Source organism: Oratosquilla oratoria, chromosome 4, assembly GCF_046742065.1.
Source record: "Oratosquilla oratoria isolate Oo_2021 chromosome 4, ASM4674206v1, whole genome shotgun sequence".
Lineage (NCBI taxonomy): Eukaryota > Metazoa > Arthropoda > Malacostraca > Stomatopoda > Squillidae > Oratosquilla > Oratosquilla oratoria.
Window position 1 is genome coordinate 72733948 of NC_134780.1, and position 16299 is coordinate 72750246.

Consider the following 16299-nt stretch of genomic DNA (forward strand, 5'->3'; position numbering starts at 1 on the left):
TACCTTTCCAGAGGTTGTGATCTCTTCCGACTCGGGCATTGAAGTCACCAAGTAAAATACAGGAGGAGGGACAAGAATTTCAAAAGAAATACAGGAGGGGCAAGAATTTCAAAAGAAGGAAAATTACCTGGAAACTGGAAAAATGCCAATATATAAGGGGGGAAATGAGGAAGACTCAACAAATTATAGACCGGTGTCCCTAACATATACAATAGTTAAAATTTGTGAGAGAGTCATCAAAAATACATGGATAAAATATCTAGAGAACAATATACTGAACCCAAGGCAATTTGGATTCAGACAGGGAAGATCATGTACCACTGATTTGTTTCTATTCAAGATTGATAGCTATATTGCAAGAAAGGGACAGCTGGGCAGACTGTGCCTTCCTGAACTTACAAATTTGATAAGGTACCACACAGAAAATTGCTAAATAAACTGGAAACAATAGGAGACATACATGGAAAACTATTGAATTGGATGGAGGATTTCTCACATGAAAGAAAAATGAGAGTAGTGCTCAGAGACAAATATTCAAAATGGAAAGAAATGAGTAGTGGCATCCTACAGGGGTCAGTACTAGCTCCGATAATGTTTGCTATATATGTGAATGACATGGACAAAAGTATTGAATGTTACATGAATTTCTTTGCGGATGACACAAAGTTATTAAAGAGAATAAGCTCCGAAATAGACTGCGAGTCATTACAGAGTGATCTGAACAAAGTCTCAGAGTGGAGTAAGAGATGGGAAGTAGAATTCAACATCAAGAAATGCAATATAATCAAATTAGGGAAAAGCAAGAACAGAACATCAGGACAGTATAAAATTGATGAAAAAGAGGAAAGTAAATTCTGAAAGGGACCTAGGAGTAATCATCACCAAAGACATGTCGCCAGATAAACATATGAACAAAATAGTCGGAGAATCATAAAATTTGTTGAGATCAATAAAGGTGGCTTTTAAATACCTGGATAAGGAAATGATTAAGAAAATATTACAAACACTGATAAGGCCAAAACTGGAATACGGTCTCAAACTGTCCGGAAATAGATTCAATTAGGAAGTGGGTAGAAACAACTTTGCCAACCGTGTAGTTAATGAATGGAATAAACTTCCTGCACAGGTAGTGTAATGTAGTTCAGTTCAAAGCTTTAAGAATCATTTAGATAAATACCTAAGTAAGATGCTGTAATAATTATAATTTATCTTATATTATTTGTTTTTGTTTTGTTATCTTTTGTCTGTCTGATTTTTATTTATTATTAGTTATATGTCAATTTATTATTATTTACTATTTACCTGTTTGTTTATTATTTAACTATACCTATGCATTTATTTATGTATTTTATTTGTTATTTACATTATTATAGTTTTTATTTGTTATTTTATTATTAATATGATTTTTTTTTTTCGTATGCGACCTAGATATGGATCAAAAGGTCTCCTGTCGGTTTGCTCAGCCTTTGTAATCCTTTGTAATATGCAGCGCTGATATGGTCATCCAGTACAAAAAAGAATATAAGAAAATTAGAAAAAATACTAAGTGCAATGACAAAGATGGCCCCAACACTTTCAAACTTGACATATGAACAAAGACTGGCTGAACTGGAATTGCCGACCCTGGAACAAAGAAGAGAACGAGGGGACCTACTAACCATATACAGGATTATGAAAGGATAGTAACACCTTGATAGAGAGGACTTATTAAATTGGGACAGAGGAAAAACGAGAGGACATGCAATGAAACTCAAAAAGGACAGCTACAGAAGAGACCTGAAAAAACCAGCTCCCCACAGAGTGATAGATATCTGGAACAAATTGGATGAAAAAATAGTGTGTGCAAACAACATACAAGAATTTAAGAACAAACTTGATCTTGCGAGATACAAAAACGGGTCACCATGAGCATAGCTCCCCTTGCCATAAAATACAACTAGGCCGAAAACTCCAAAACACTTGGCCTCACATTTGACACATACTTGACCTTCATACAATTAGAAGACCTCACAGTGAATGCTGAACCTACTCAGAGCAATTGTAAGTATAGAATTTGGACAGCAGAAAGTAAAAACTGTACACAAACAACTCATAAAAACTACTCACAATGCATCCACAGCATGGTAGCAAACAATTAAGAAATCATGGACAGCCTATCAAAAAACACAAAATAAAACCTTAAGAATAACATCAAACTGCACCAAAACACCACAGAATATCTACTCAGAAACTAAAATCCTTTCCATACAATAGCACATGAGGAAGATAGGTACACAGTTACATGTAAGAGCTCTAAAAACCAAATAACCCCTTGCATCATATACAAATACATGGTATAAAAGTAGCCTCAGCAATATTTTGCCAGAATATCTAACTTACACCCAGTGTCCAATGGCATGCCCATACAAAAACACATACACAGATCACAAAGCAGTCATTTTTATCAACTTTTTATCACTAAACTCACCTAGAATTTGACTCGGCAGAGAAATCCCTTCCAAGAAATACAGAGTTGTATTGGCATCCCTACATTAAGAGCAACACCCCACACTAAAACAGTACCAATGCAGAATCACCCTAGCAAGACATTAACTGTCCATGATGCAACCACCACACAGAAGACAAAACACATTATACTATAATGTCTTTCACTCACTCTAGACAGCAACAAAAAAATTCTTCACTGGGTAATTTATGGGCTGAACTGATGGGCATAGCTTTACCTCAAGGAATGCAGGTCTTCTGCAAGAGAGAATTAGGTCATTGGATTAAGTTATACACACAAGTGTTCATGAAAAAGTCACTTAAGCTTACCTTGTATTTCCGTTGCTGAATGAGTGAGATTGCAGTATAAAGGCGACAACGTGCAACAAGCAAAGGATCACCAAGAGATGCTGCAATTTGCAACTGTCTCTGAGAAATGGCACCTGCACGCTCAGCAAATATCCTGTTATAGTCACCAAGGGCTGAACATGCTCCACCTAGTGTTGACAGCCATGACATCAGTGTATCCAAATGCTGGCGCTGGAGGATAGAGTTCTGTATTCTATATCCCCATGCATAGTCAATGACATGGGGAATAGAATCATGGAGGCAGATTTGTAACACACTTGGGCAATACTCATTATACTGAATGTATTTTCTACATTGGTCCTTTAAGTATTTTATAGTCAATCTTCTATATATTTGAGATATTTCTACTTCCCGGAGGTAATGAGCAAAATAAAGTCCTTCGACATTGATTTCTTTGATTTTTTCAGTCTGTGTAATTACACCATCACCTGGTAACTCTACATCAATCCTATCATCATCATACTTAACAGCACTATTAAAGCCATCTACAGTGGCTTGCACTATTGTTGAACCCTTCTTTGCCTCTTTGGCTGCAAAAATAAAAACTCTTCTTTCTGTTTTAGTACTGTTGAACTCAGTCCACAATTTTGTTTCAATTTTTTCTATATCTATAATGTTCTCACTGCATTTCTTTCTAGAGAGGAAGTTATCTCTGGTGAAAACAATTTCATCCCAGCAAAAGCCACTGGCTTTTACAACCAGTATAATTCCCTGCACAGCCATACTTATCCTTAACCTGAGGATATAAAGAGAAGCCAATTAATAACACAATGTATATATGAACTAAAGGATTGAACTGATATACCTTTACTGTAGTGGCCTTTCCTAAGCTGAATAACATAACTAACCATTTGAGAGAATAAAATTTACAGTAAGGTATCTTGTCTGAAGGGATGTTACAGAGAAAACTTTAGCTCCTCCAGTCTGTGGTTACTCCTAAACCTTAACCCCTTCGATACGATGGCGCCTATGTAGGCATCATGAGGAGCAAGTAGGTACGCGAGGATACCGATGTCGGCGTCTTGATTATATATATTGTAGTTGTTACCTGCGTGACCCCCCATACTCTGTAAACTGGCTTCATCATATTTTCTATGGTTATCAAAATTCACGGCTGAAAGAGAACGAGCAATACAGCGGTAACTTTATTTTTTATAATGCGAGTATTATGACGCAACATCGCACGTCTGGCAGCTAATGCTGCCCGTGAGATTTTGGCCCGTAGTGAAGGGGTTAATTAAAGGAGATAAGCTGATGACAAAAGACACTTAGCTGTCAAAATTGCCAACTGTACATGGAAAAATGAGGAAAGTGGCAGTTATCAGTACATACATATATATACCAAGGCTTTTTCCCCCTTACAAGGGAGGTAGCCAAAAAGAGAAAGGCATAAAATCATTCCCACCCATTCCATCCCTGAATACACTCCACACCCCTCCACCCTCCCTCTTATCTTAGCACCTCCTGGATGACGGGTCATCCCTGCACCTTGTCCACTGCCCTGGGTTAGAAGCAGTGTCACAAAACACAGCACATCCGCAGCAAGGCCGCTTCATTAAATCGGCGACCCCCCCTCTCCATCCCCCCATGCATAAAAGGAGAAGACGGGGAGAAATCCCTTCGGGCTGCATCAAATTTTGCTCACACATACTACCTCCCATTCCACCTCATGCATCACACCATCATTCATACACAACCATTCTCCATTCACCCCTGTCTTCTGTCCTCTCCCGTCCTTCCTCAACAGACATTCCCCTCTTCCCCAAAGCCCCCTTCACCCCATCCATCCACCTCATCCTAGGACGTCCCCTCATGTTCACTCCCTCCACATCTGCCTTCCATACCTTTTTTACTAGTCTTTCTTCACTCATTCTTTCCATGTGTCCAAACCATCCTAATACTCTTTCATCAACCCTATCTCCCAACTCCCTTTCCACCCCCATTCTTCTCCTAACCTCCTCACCTCTATCTAGCCTAGTAACCCCCATCATACTTTTCAGACACCTCATCTCAAACACATTCAAACTCCTTTTCTCTTCCTCTCTTATGTTCCATGTTTCTGCCCCCTACAGTGCTGTTGGCACAATCACTCCTTCATATAACCTCCTCTTAGCATCCATTCCCAAATGTCTATTCCTCATTACACTCTTCAATCCACCAAGGCATTTACTTGCTTCTCTCAATCTACATTCTACCTCCACCTTCACTCCACCTTTTCCTGCCACATTTGCATCCAAGTATCTAAAACTATCCACTTCCTCCAGTCGCTCTCCCTTAATGCTCACTTCCAGTCTACTGCCACTTTCACCCCTTGTCCATCTCATCACCTTACTTTTACCCACATCTAACTTTAGCTTTCTTCTATCACATACTCTCCCAAACTCTGTCACCAACTTCCTCAGTCCCTCCTCCAATCCTGCCACAAGCACAGTGTCGTCAGCAAACAACAGCTGGCTCACCTCCCACTTTTCTCCATTTTCTTTAACCATCTCCAATCCCTGACCCACCACCCTTGCATTTACCTCTCGCACTACCCCATCCATGTATAAGTTGAACAGCCAAGGCGACATAACGCATCCTTGACGAAGTCCCACCTTTACCTCGAACCACTCACTCTCTCCATTTCTAATCCTGACACAAGCTCTACTACTCTCATAAAAACTCTTGACAGCTCCCAAAAGCTTTCCTCCTATCCCATATATCTGCAGTACCTCCCACAGTGCCTTTCTGTCTACCCTATCGTAAGCCTTTTCCAGATCCATAAAAGCCCAAAAACATCATTCCCCTTTCCTATAGCTTTCTCACATATTTGTCTTACCACAAAGATCTGATCTACACAACCTCTACCCGTCCTAAATCCACAGTGTTCCTCACCAATTACTCCTTCTGTTCCTCTCCTAATCCTCTCAATCAAGATCCCCCCATAAGCCTTCCCAACTACACTTAACAAGCTAATCCCTCTGAAACTACTACATTCACACTTGTCCCCTTTTCCCTTGTAAAGAGGAACTATACAGGCACTCCTCCAGTCCTCCGGCACTCTACCCTCTCTCCAGCAAACATTAAATAACCTCACCAGCCAGTCCACCATCACTGTACCTCCTTTTTTTAGGCATCCATCCAGACCAGGTGCCTTACCTGCTTTCATCATCTTAACCCCTTCCATACGGTGCCGCACACGTAGGCGTCATGAGGAGCAAGTGGATTCGCGACGCTGCCATATCGGCGTCTTGATTATATTTATTGTAGTCGCCCCTGTGTTTTTACATTCTCCCAAATGCGCCCTGAATCCCATTCTCTGTGGTTTTCAAAATTCGCGGGTGAAAGAGAGAACGATCGATATAAGCGGTGACTATATTTTATGATGCGAATATTATTACGTTACGTCATACGGCTGGCATTGGCTGCTGCCCGCGAGATTTAAGTCCCGTACTGAAGTGGTTAACAACTGCCTTCACTTCATCCTTCCTTATTTCTCCTCCATTTTCCTCACTCATCACTCTCATTTTCTTAGCATTTCCCACTGCAACTATCTTTCCCTCCCTATCCTCCTTCACATTTAGCAACTCCCTAAAATATTCTGCCCATCTTCCCCATCAGTTATCAGTAGCCACTAAAAATGAAACTGGAACCTTTGTAGTTACAAACCATAGCATACTATAACAGCAAACTGATGCATCCATCAACTTAATGTAACTGTACTGAAGGCATTAAAACAAAACTTAACTATGCCCACTAAAAATATTAATGATCAGTTAGCAAGCAATCAGTAACTAAGAGATGATTATGTAAAAATACGCAGAGATGAAAAGAGAAACCATGAAAAAGAAATAATAGAAAAATGCAAGGAACAACCTAACCTATTTTAAAGATATGTGAATGGTAAACTAAAAGACAAACAAGAAATAGAAAACCTGCACCAGGGAAATTATGATTATACAGAAGAACAAGAAATGGCAGAAATTATGAACAATCATTTCAAATTGGTATTCACAATTGAGAACTCACCTAACTGTGAGTGAATAGAGAGAGAGAAATCCCCCAATGAAGGAAATAATTGTAACACAGAAGGAAATCAGCGACGAAATCAATAAGAAAAATAGAATCAATAGGTGGCATCGGAGGTAAATTATTGGAATGGATGGAAGCCTTCCTGACTGGGAGAAAAATGAGGGTAGTAATTAGAGACATATACTCGAAATGGGAAGAAATGATAAGTGGTGTCCCGCAAGGGTCAGTGCTGGCTCCAATCATGTTTGCCATATATATAAATGACATGGATGAAGGAATGGAGTGTTCTATGAATTTCTTCACAGATGATGCAAAAATACTGAAGTAAGCACAGAAGAGGACTGCGATTCATTACAATCAGACTTGGACAAAATCTGGAAATGGACTCAAAAATGGGATGTGAACTTCAATATCAAGAAATGTAGTATAATGGAGTTTGGAAAGAGTAAAAACAGAATATAAAAAAATTATAAAATTGGTGAAGAAGAAATAAAAAAAGTGAACTCAGAAAGAGACCTTGGAGTAATAATCAGTAAAGACATGGCACTGGACAAACATATCAACAAAATAGTCGGAGAAACCTTCAACCTAGGTCAATGAAAGTGGCATTTGACTCTGTGGATGAAGAAATGATGAAAAAAATATTAGTTACAGTAATAAGACCAAAACTGGAATACACAGTGACACTATGGACACCCAGAACTAAAAAGAATATAAAGAAATTAGAGAGAATACCAAGAGCAATGACAAAGTTGGCACCAGCTCTTTCCAAATTAACATACGAACAAAGATTATCCAAATTGGAACTACGAACACTGCAGCAGAGAAGAGAAAAAGGTGACCTACTATCTATAGAATAATGAAAAGAATGGAAATCCTGGATAGGAATGATTTACTAAAAGTGGCAATGGAAAAACAAGAGGACACAAAAAGAAACTCAATAAGGATGACTATAGAAGAGATCTGAAAAAAAAAAAAAACTTCCCATACAGAGTGCTGGATATCTGGAATAATCTAGTGTGTGCAAACACAATTCAAGATTTTAAGAAAAAACTTGATCCTGAAAGATATAAAGACAGGTCACCATGAGCATAGCTCCCTTCCCGTATAATACAACTAGGGAAATACACACACTGACAGTTGAATGAAGCGAATGTGCCTGAGAACGCTCTCGAGCTAACACTAAATATTGCAATTCATTGACAAAAAGTGGCACAATACCTAGTTGTAAACAAACAGAAGGAGGGTGATGGTGAGTGGTAGAACCGTGTTGTAGCAAAGTGATTAAGTTTAGTAAGAATTAAAAAAAAGAAGTGAAATGGATAAAAATTATGATAAACCAACATACACTGAGACAATCAAAAGAAGACTAGATATGAGTAAGTATGAATCACCTTTGGGAGTGGTTAGGAAAAAAATTGTAATATTGATAGTTCTAGATATGAAGACAAATTATTCCATGGATTCAGAACAGAAAGAAATATGGATTTCAAAAACATACTAATGAACCAAGAAATATTTGAAATGAAAATAACCAATTTTACAAAGGAGTGAATTGAGAAAGAAAAATGCACTACTAATCAGGGAAATGGAAGAAATGAAGAAGGAACTAGCTACAGTAAAAAATGATAATGAAAAGATGAAAAATGATGACCCAAATAAAAATGAAACTTTGTTAAGGGAAGTTAATTAAACGATACAAAGGATTACAAAGAGGGAGCATGCCGACAGGAGACCTTTTGGTTGGATGTGAGAAAAATCATAATAAACAAATAGAGTCGAACCTCGAAAGTCCGGACCCCGAATGCCCGGACCCTCGTATGACCGGTCGAAATGAACAAAGGGCGTACTTTTCAAGCAAAGTTCCCTATTTGCCCGGTAGGAGGCAGCGACGGCCGTACACGTGTACTCAAACCCGACCCAGTCAAGCCGCCACCAGGGTGCCGTTTCGTAGTATTTTGTACCAAAACGTAGTAAATTAGCGGCATGTGGAAACGGCACAAGGATATGAGGAATTTTTTTCTACATATCAGTGGGCTGTTGAAAACATTCAAAAACTCAAACTTTTGTTTAAAAATCATAGAACTAGTTATCAAATAATAAATGGTACATCAAAATATGACTTTTATTGGTAATTGTGTTACTTATAAAACATTATACCCCAAAAGATACGTTTTTACGGTGTAGAAAAAAATTCTATGCTAAAGTTTCAGCTTTCTTTTAGCGATAATATAAAAAAATAATTTTTACATCTTACTGAATATGTTAGGGAACGGGGGCCTTATATACATTCAAGAATAAAAAAAACTAGAACCAACATTTTGTCAAAGTTTGACAAGTATATCTTGCTATGAAAGTCTGCACACGGTCGAGAAAAATGTATGCCCTGGTATGGCAACACTCCCATTCTACACGGCAGTGTAGAAAACGCGGCAACCCTGGCCGCTACCACTGTCCTGTGTGCATACCTTCCGATATTTACAGTGTACGTAATAAAAAAAATACAGTACAGTACACTGTATGTACAGTACATTCACATGCCTGTATTACAGAATTACTGTATTAGTATTATAGTATTATTATTACAGTATTGTTATTATTACAGTGTTAGAGTATTATTCTTATGTGTTTCTATGCCATATCATATATTACTTATACGTATACCGCTACGAACATTTACGGGTGTTAGGGCGACATTTTCGATGACCAGACTTTTGGCAGACTTTTCGCCCTTCCCCCCAATTAGTCCGGGCTTTCGAGGTTCGACTGTGAATGAATAAATAAAAACTATATGTAAATGATGAATGAAATACACAAATAAATGCATAGGTATAGTTAAATAATAGACAAACAGGTAAATAGTAAATAATAATTAAATGACTAACTAATAAAAAATGAGAAGCAAATTATAATAAACAAACGGATAAATTATAAAACAAATAAACAAATAATATAAAATAAATGATAGTCATTACAGCATCATGCTTAGGTGTTTATCTAAATGATTCTTAAAGCTTCGAACTGAACTACATTGCACTGCCTCTGCAGGAAGTTTATTCCATTCATTAACTACACGGTTGACAAAGTTGTTTCTACCTACTTCCAAATCAAATTTATTTCAGGACAGTTTGAGACCATTGTTTCTTGTCTGATTCTCATTCAGTGTGAAAATGTTGTCACTTTTGATGTTGTCAATTCCCTTTAACCCCCTCAATATGGGCCACATCGCACGTCTGGCAGCATTAACTGCCAGACGTGCGATGTTGCGTCATAATACTCGCATTATAAAAAATAAAGTCACTGCTCTATCGCTCGTTCTCTTTCACCGTGAATTTTGAAAACCATAGAAAATATGATGAAGCCAGTTTACAGAGTATGTGGGTCACGCAGGTACGACTACAATAAATATAATCAAGACGCCGACGTTGGCATCCTCATGTATCCACTTGCTCCTCATGATGCCTACGTAGACGTCCCCGTATGGTAGGGGTTAAAATCTTAAAGACCTGTATCAAGTCATCTCTGAGTCTACGCTTTTTAAGGGAAAACAGATTCATATGTTTTAGTTAATTTTTGTATGATTTATTTTCGACATTTGAAATCAGTTTTGTGCCTCGCCATTGTATTTTTTTCCAATCTGTCAATGTCATTAATGAGACCCAGTGATCATACAGAAATAACATTTTCCAAATGTGGATGAACTAACAATTTATATAGCCTGTTAATGAGTGATGGACTTTTGAAGTCAAAAGATTGTGCAATCAGTCCTAGAATTTTATTTGCTTTCTCAGAGGCTGAAATACACTGATTTGAGATTGTTACTGATAATTACGATGAGATCCTTTTCACTATCCACTTTTGTTAATGAATTTCCAAATAACTTGTAGTCGTACTTACTGTTATTTTTTCCTATGTGCATTACCTTGTATTTACTGTGTTAAATTTCATTAGGCACTTTTCAGACCATTGATGTAATATATCTAAATCTTCTTGAATATTTAATTGGTTTAAGTGATAATTTGGCATTCCACACAGTTTTGTATCATCAGCAAATTTGGAAACAGTAGATTTTAGTTCATGGTCTATATCATTTATATATACTATGAATAGAAGTGGCCCAAGATACTAATAGAGGCAGGCAAAGTTGGTGAAAAAAAAAATGATGAAAATTAAAAAACAAATGAAAGACAAAGAAAACCAAAAAATACTATTTAAAGAAATACTCAAAGAACAAATGAACGAAAGTACAAAGGACACTGTGATATAAGTAATAAAGGAAAAAAGAGATTGGGTAAGAGACGCAATAGAAAAAAAAAATAATGTATTGTAATCTATGGTATCAAAGAGAAACATGGACTAATAAGGCTCCAAATGAAAAAAGAGGAGAAGAATATAGTGAGGGAAATACTAAAAGAAATACAGGCGGGACAAGTACTTGAAAAGGAGATTAGAGGAAATTTACAGAATGGGGAAATATTCTGGAGAGAAGAACAGACCTCTCAAAGTAAAACTAAATTCGCAGAGGATAGTGGAAGAAATATTAACAAACACAGGAGGACTAGCAAAAAGTAATAACTACAAAAATTTATGGATAAAAAAGGAACTGAGTGATGAGGAAAAAGAGAAAGAAAAAACACTAAAAAAGAAAGCTAAGGAAATGAAAGAAAAAAATGGAGAATAGTTTTTTTTTTAGTGATGGACTGACTGAGGAAATGGTACATAAGGGAAAAGGAAATGCAGGAGCAAGAAGAAAAGACAGAAAAGAAAAAACATTAAAGGTAACATATACTAACATAGATGGATTGATATCAGGAATAAATTAATTGAATGACTATCTGGAAGAAGAAAAACCAGATATAATGGGAATTGTGGAGACAAAATTGAAAGGATCTTTACCACCAAATAGTATAGGCCAAGGATTATATAAGTGTTGGATCAGAAATAGAGAAACAAAGCAGGATGGAGGAGTCATGTTGCTAACCAAGAAAGGCCTAAATGTGACAAAAATCACAGAAAGAGAGAACAATGTGGAGTTGATTATGATAAGAGTTGAGGATAGAGATATGAAAAATAGAAAATATGCAGTGATTTATGTCCCACCTAAAACTCACGCATGGAATGAAAGTGAACATTCCAAAATGCTGAAAGACACAAGACAAATACTAAATGAAACACTAAAGAAGGAAATCTGGTAATTATGGGTAATTTTAACTCAAAATATTTTGGGAAGAAATGACTGTTAACCACTTCCATACAGTGACGCCTATGTAGGGGGCATGAGGAGCAAGTGGGTACTTGATGATGCCGACGTCGGCATCTTGATTATATTTATTGTAGTCGTACCTACGTAATTTCCATTCTCTCTAAACTGGCTTCATCAATTTTCTATGGTTATCAATATACACGGGTGAAAGAGAACGAACGATTGAGCACTGACTTTATTTTTTATAATGCGATTATTATGACAGAACATCGCACGTCGGGCAGCTAATGCTGCCAGACGTGCGATGTGCCCCGGAGTGAAGAGGTTAAAGGTGGAGAGGATCAATGGGTAAACATATTACTAGAAATGACCATTGATTACACATTGATGCAATGGGTCAAGGAAAATACCAGATATAGAAATAACGATGAACCCTCATGATTGGATGTGATATTCACATCAGAACCTGAAATTGTGGATGAAATCAAATACAAGACACCAATTGGAAAAGTGATCACATACTACTAGAACTAGAATTAAAAGAAGAAACAAATATAGAAATAAATTAAAAGCACAGCAAAGGAAGACTAATGTATAACAAAACAGATTCTGGGAAACTTGGAAAATTCTTTCAAGAAGCAAACTGGGAAAAAATTAATAATGAAGAAACAAAGGTGGAAGAGAAATGGACAATTTGGAAGGAAATCTATAATAAAGGAGTGGACAAGTATGTACCTAGACAAAAACAGGAAAGGGTATACATAAAATCCTGGTACAATAAAAATTGCAGTGAGGCAGAAGGCAGAAGAGATAAAGCCTAGAAAAGATGGAAAAAGAAAAATATCTGAGAAATGGAAAATATACACCCAACTAAAAAATGAATATGTAAAAATACTTAGGGAAGAAAAAAGATATTATGAAAAGGACATATTAGACAAATGTAAAGATCAACCCACATTATTTTATAAATATGTAAACATACATATACCAAGGGCTTTTTTTCCCCTTACACGATAGGCACCATTCATCCCACCCATTCAATCCCCTACATACTCCACTCCTTTCTACCCTCTTCCCTCCCTCTTAACCTGGCACCTCCTGGATGATGGGTCATTCCTGCATCTTGTCCACTGCCCTGGATCAGAAGCAGTGTCGCAAGACACAGCACATCTACAGCAAGGCGGCTTCATTTATTTGGTACCCCCCCCCTCTCCGTCCCCTCATGCAGAAAAGGAGAAGACGGGGAGAAATCCCTTCGGGCTGCGTCAATCTATTTCTCATACATACTCCCTCACCCCCATCCCCCACCCACTCCCCATCATGCATAACAGCATCATCCATACACAACCCTTCTCCATTCATCCCTTCTTCTGTCCTCTCCCGTCCTTCCTCAACAGACATTCCTCTCTTTCCCAATGCCCCTTTTACCCCATCCATCCATCTCATCCTAGGATGCCCCCTCATGTTCACGCCTTCCACCTCTGCCTTCCACACCTCTTTTATTAATCTTCCTTTGCTCATTCTTTCCATGTGTCGAAACCATCCCAATACTTTTTCATCAACCCTATCTCCCAACTCCCTTTCCACCCCTGTTCTCCTCCTCACCTCCTCATTTCTCACTCTATCTAGCCTAGTAACCCCCATCATACTTCTCAGACATTTCATCTCACACACATTCAAACTCCTCTCTTATGTTCCATGTTTCTGCCCTGTACAGTGCTGTTGGTACAATCACTCCTTCATACAATCTCCTCTTAGCATCCATTCCCAAATGTCTATTTCTCATTACACTTTTTAATCCCCCAAGATATTTACTTGCTTCTCTTAATCTACATTCTACCTCCACCTCCACTCCTCCCTTTTCTGCCACATTCGCACCCAAGTATCTAAAACTATCCACTTTCTCTGGTCTCTCTCCCTTAATACTCACTTCCAGTCTGCTACCACTCTCTCCCATTGTACATCTCATCACCTTACTTTTACCTACATTTATCTTCAGCTTCCTTCTTTCACACACTTTCCCAAATTCTGTCACTAACTTCTTCAACCTCTCCTCTGATCCTTCTACAAGCAGAGTATCGTCAGCAAACAACAGCCGGCTTATCTCCCACATTTTTCCATTTTCCTTAACCATCTCCAACCCCTGACCCACTACCCTTGCATTCACCTCTCGCACCACCCCATCCATGTAAAGATTGAACAGCCAGGGCGACATAGCACATCCCTGACGAAGTCCCACCTTTACCTCAAACCATTCACTCTTTCCATTTCTAATCCTAACACAAGCTCTAATACTCTCATAAAAACTCTTGATGGCTCTTAACAGCTTTCCTCCTATCCTATATATCTGCAGTACCTCCCACAGTGCCTTTCTACCTTGTCATAAGCCTTTTCCAAATCCATAAAAGCCCAAAAAACATCCTTACCTTTTCCTATAGCTTTCTCACATATCTGTCTTACCACAAAGATCTGATCTACACAACCCCTACCTGTCCTAAAACCACACTGTTCCTCATCAATTACTCCCTCTGTTCCTCTCCTAATTCTCTCAATCAAGATCCTCCCATAAGCCTTCCCAACTACACTTAACAAGTTGATCCCTCTGAAACTATTACACTCACACTTGTCCCCCTTTCCCTTGTAAAGTGGTACTATACAGGCACTCCTCCAGCACTCTACCCTCTCTTAAACATTAAATAACCTCACTAGCCAGTCCACTACAATTGTACCTCCTTTTTTCAGACATTCTGCATGGCATCCATCCAGACCAGGTACTTTACCTGCTCTCATCATCTTAACAGCTGCTTTCACTTAATCTTTCCTTATTTCTCCTCCATTTTCCTCACTCATCACTGTTATTTTCTTATCGCTTTCCACTGCAACCACCTTTCCCTCCCTATCCTCCTTCACATTTAGCAACTCCCTAAAATATTCTATTCACCTTCCTCTCACTGCCTTCCCTTCCATTATCATCTCTCCATCTGCACCTTTTACCTTTTCTTCTCTACTTGATTCACCTCCTCTTCCTCTCTTCATTTCTTTCCAAAACATCTTTTTATTACTTTCAAAATTTTGTCATACTCTTACCCCATTTCACATCTGCTCTCCTCTTTGCCTTCTTTATCTTATGCTTTACTTCTCTTCTCTTTACTTTGTACCTCTCATACGATTCCCTCATCCTAATTTGTAACCAATCTATGAAAGCCTTCTTCTTCTCTTCCACATTTTTTTGCTTCTTCATCCCACCACTCACTACCCTTCCTTCTATTTCCTCCCATCCTCCTTGTTCCACACACCATCTTTGTACACCTTATGACTCCCTCCTTGAACCATCCCCATTCCTCCTCCACTCCTAGTTCTACTCTATCCTTCACTACCTCCCACTCCTCTCTCAGCTTCTACTTATATTCCTTCTCCTTTTCTTTCTCATTTAACCACTTCAGTACGGGACTTAAATCTCGCGGGCAGCAGCCAATGCCAGCCGTATGACGTAACGAAATAATATTCGCATCATAAAATATAGTCGCCGCTTATATCGATCGTTCTCTCTTTCACCCGCGAATTTTGAAAACCACAGAGAATGGGATTCAGGGCACATTTGGGAGAATGTAAAAACACAGGGGCGACTACAATAAATATAATCAAGACACTGATATGGCAGCGTCGCGAATCCACTTGCTCCTCATGACGCCTACGTGTGCGGCACTGTATGGAAGGGGTTAAGCAGTTCATTCTAAGTACCTCCCTACCCTCTGCCCTTTTACTCTTTCTCAACCTATTCTCCACTCTCAGCTTACCTTCCACCAGAAAAATATCTGACATTCCCCCACTCTCTCCCCTTAGAACATATACATCCTTAACTCTTCCTACCATACTCCTGGTCACCACTGTTTAGTCCAATTCCATCCACCACCCTCTACCATATGTAAATATGCTTGACTTTCTTCCTAAACACTGTATTTGCTATCATCAACCCTTTTTCTAGACACATCTCCATCAACTCTCCACTACGATTTTTTCCTGGAACTCCATACTTCCCAATCACTCCGTCTATTGGTTCATTTCCTGCCCTAGCACTAAGGTCTCCCAATACAACTACATTGACATTTTTCCCTAATCCCTCTATGAACTCATTTAAATCCATCCAAAATTCTCCCTTTCCTCTACACTCTTCTCACTACCAGACCCATACAAACTGGTGCCATCTTCGTTAGTGCTCTTTGAATTCTTTC

At 38.4% G+C, this 16299-nt stretch overlaps 1 protein-coding gene across 17 annotated transcripts in view; it reads right to left on the minus strand.

Moving 5' to 3' along the window:
• Positions 1-16299, minus strand: part of LOC143024890 (uncharacterized) — a 330101-nt gene that overhangs the window by 249999 nt on the left and 63803 nt on the right. For 16 of the 17 annotated variants that reach the window (XR_012966321.1, XR_012966322.1, XM_076184268.1 and 13 more), the window contains one exon: positions 2815-3589. Coding sequence is in view for 15 of the 17 variants with exons in the window: in XM_076184268.1 (XP_076040383.1) it covers positions 2815-3589 (775 nt within the window). In the remaining 2 variants the exon portion in view is untranslated. Of the gene's footprint in view, positions 1-2814; positions 3590-9538; positions 9631-16299 lie in introns of all 17 variants that reach the window. The other variant, XM_076184275.1, reaches the window with a different exon arrangement.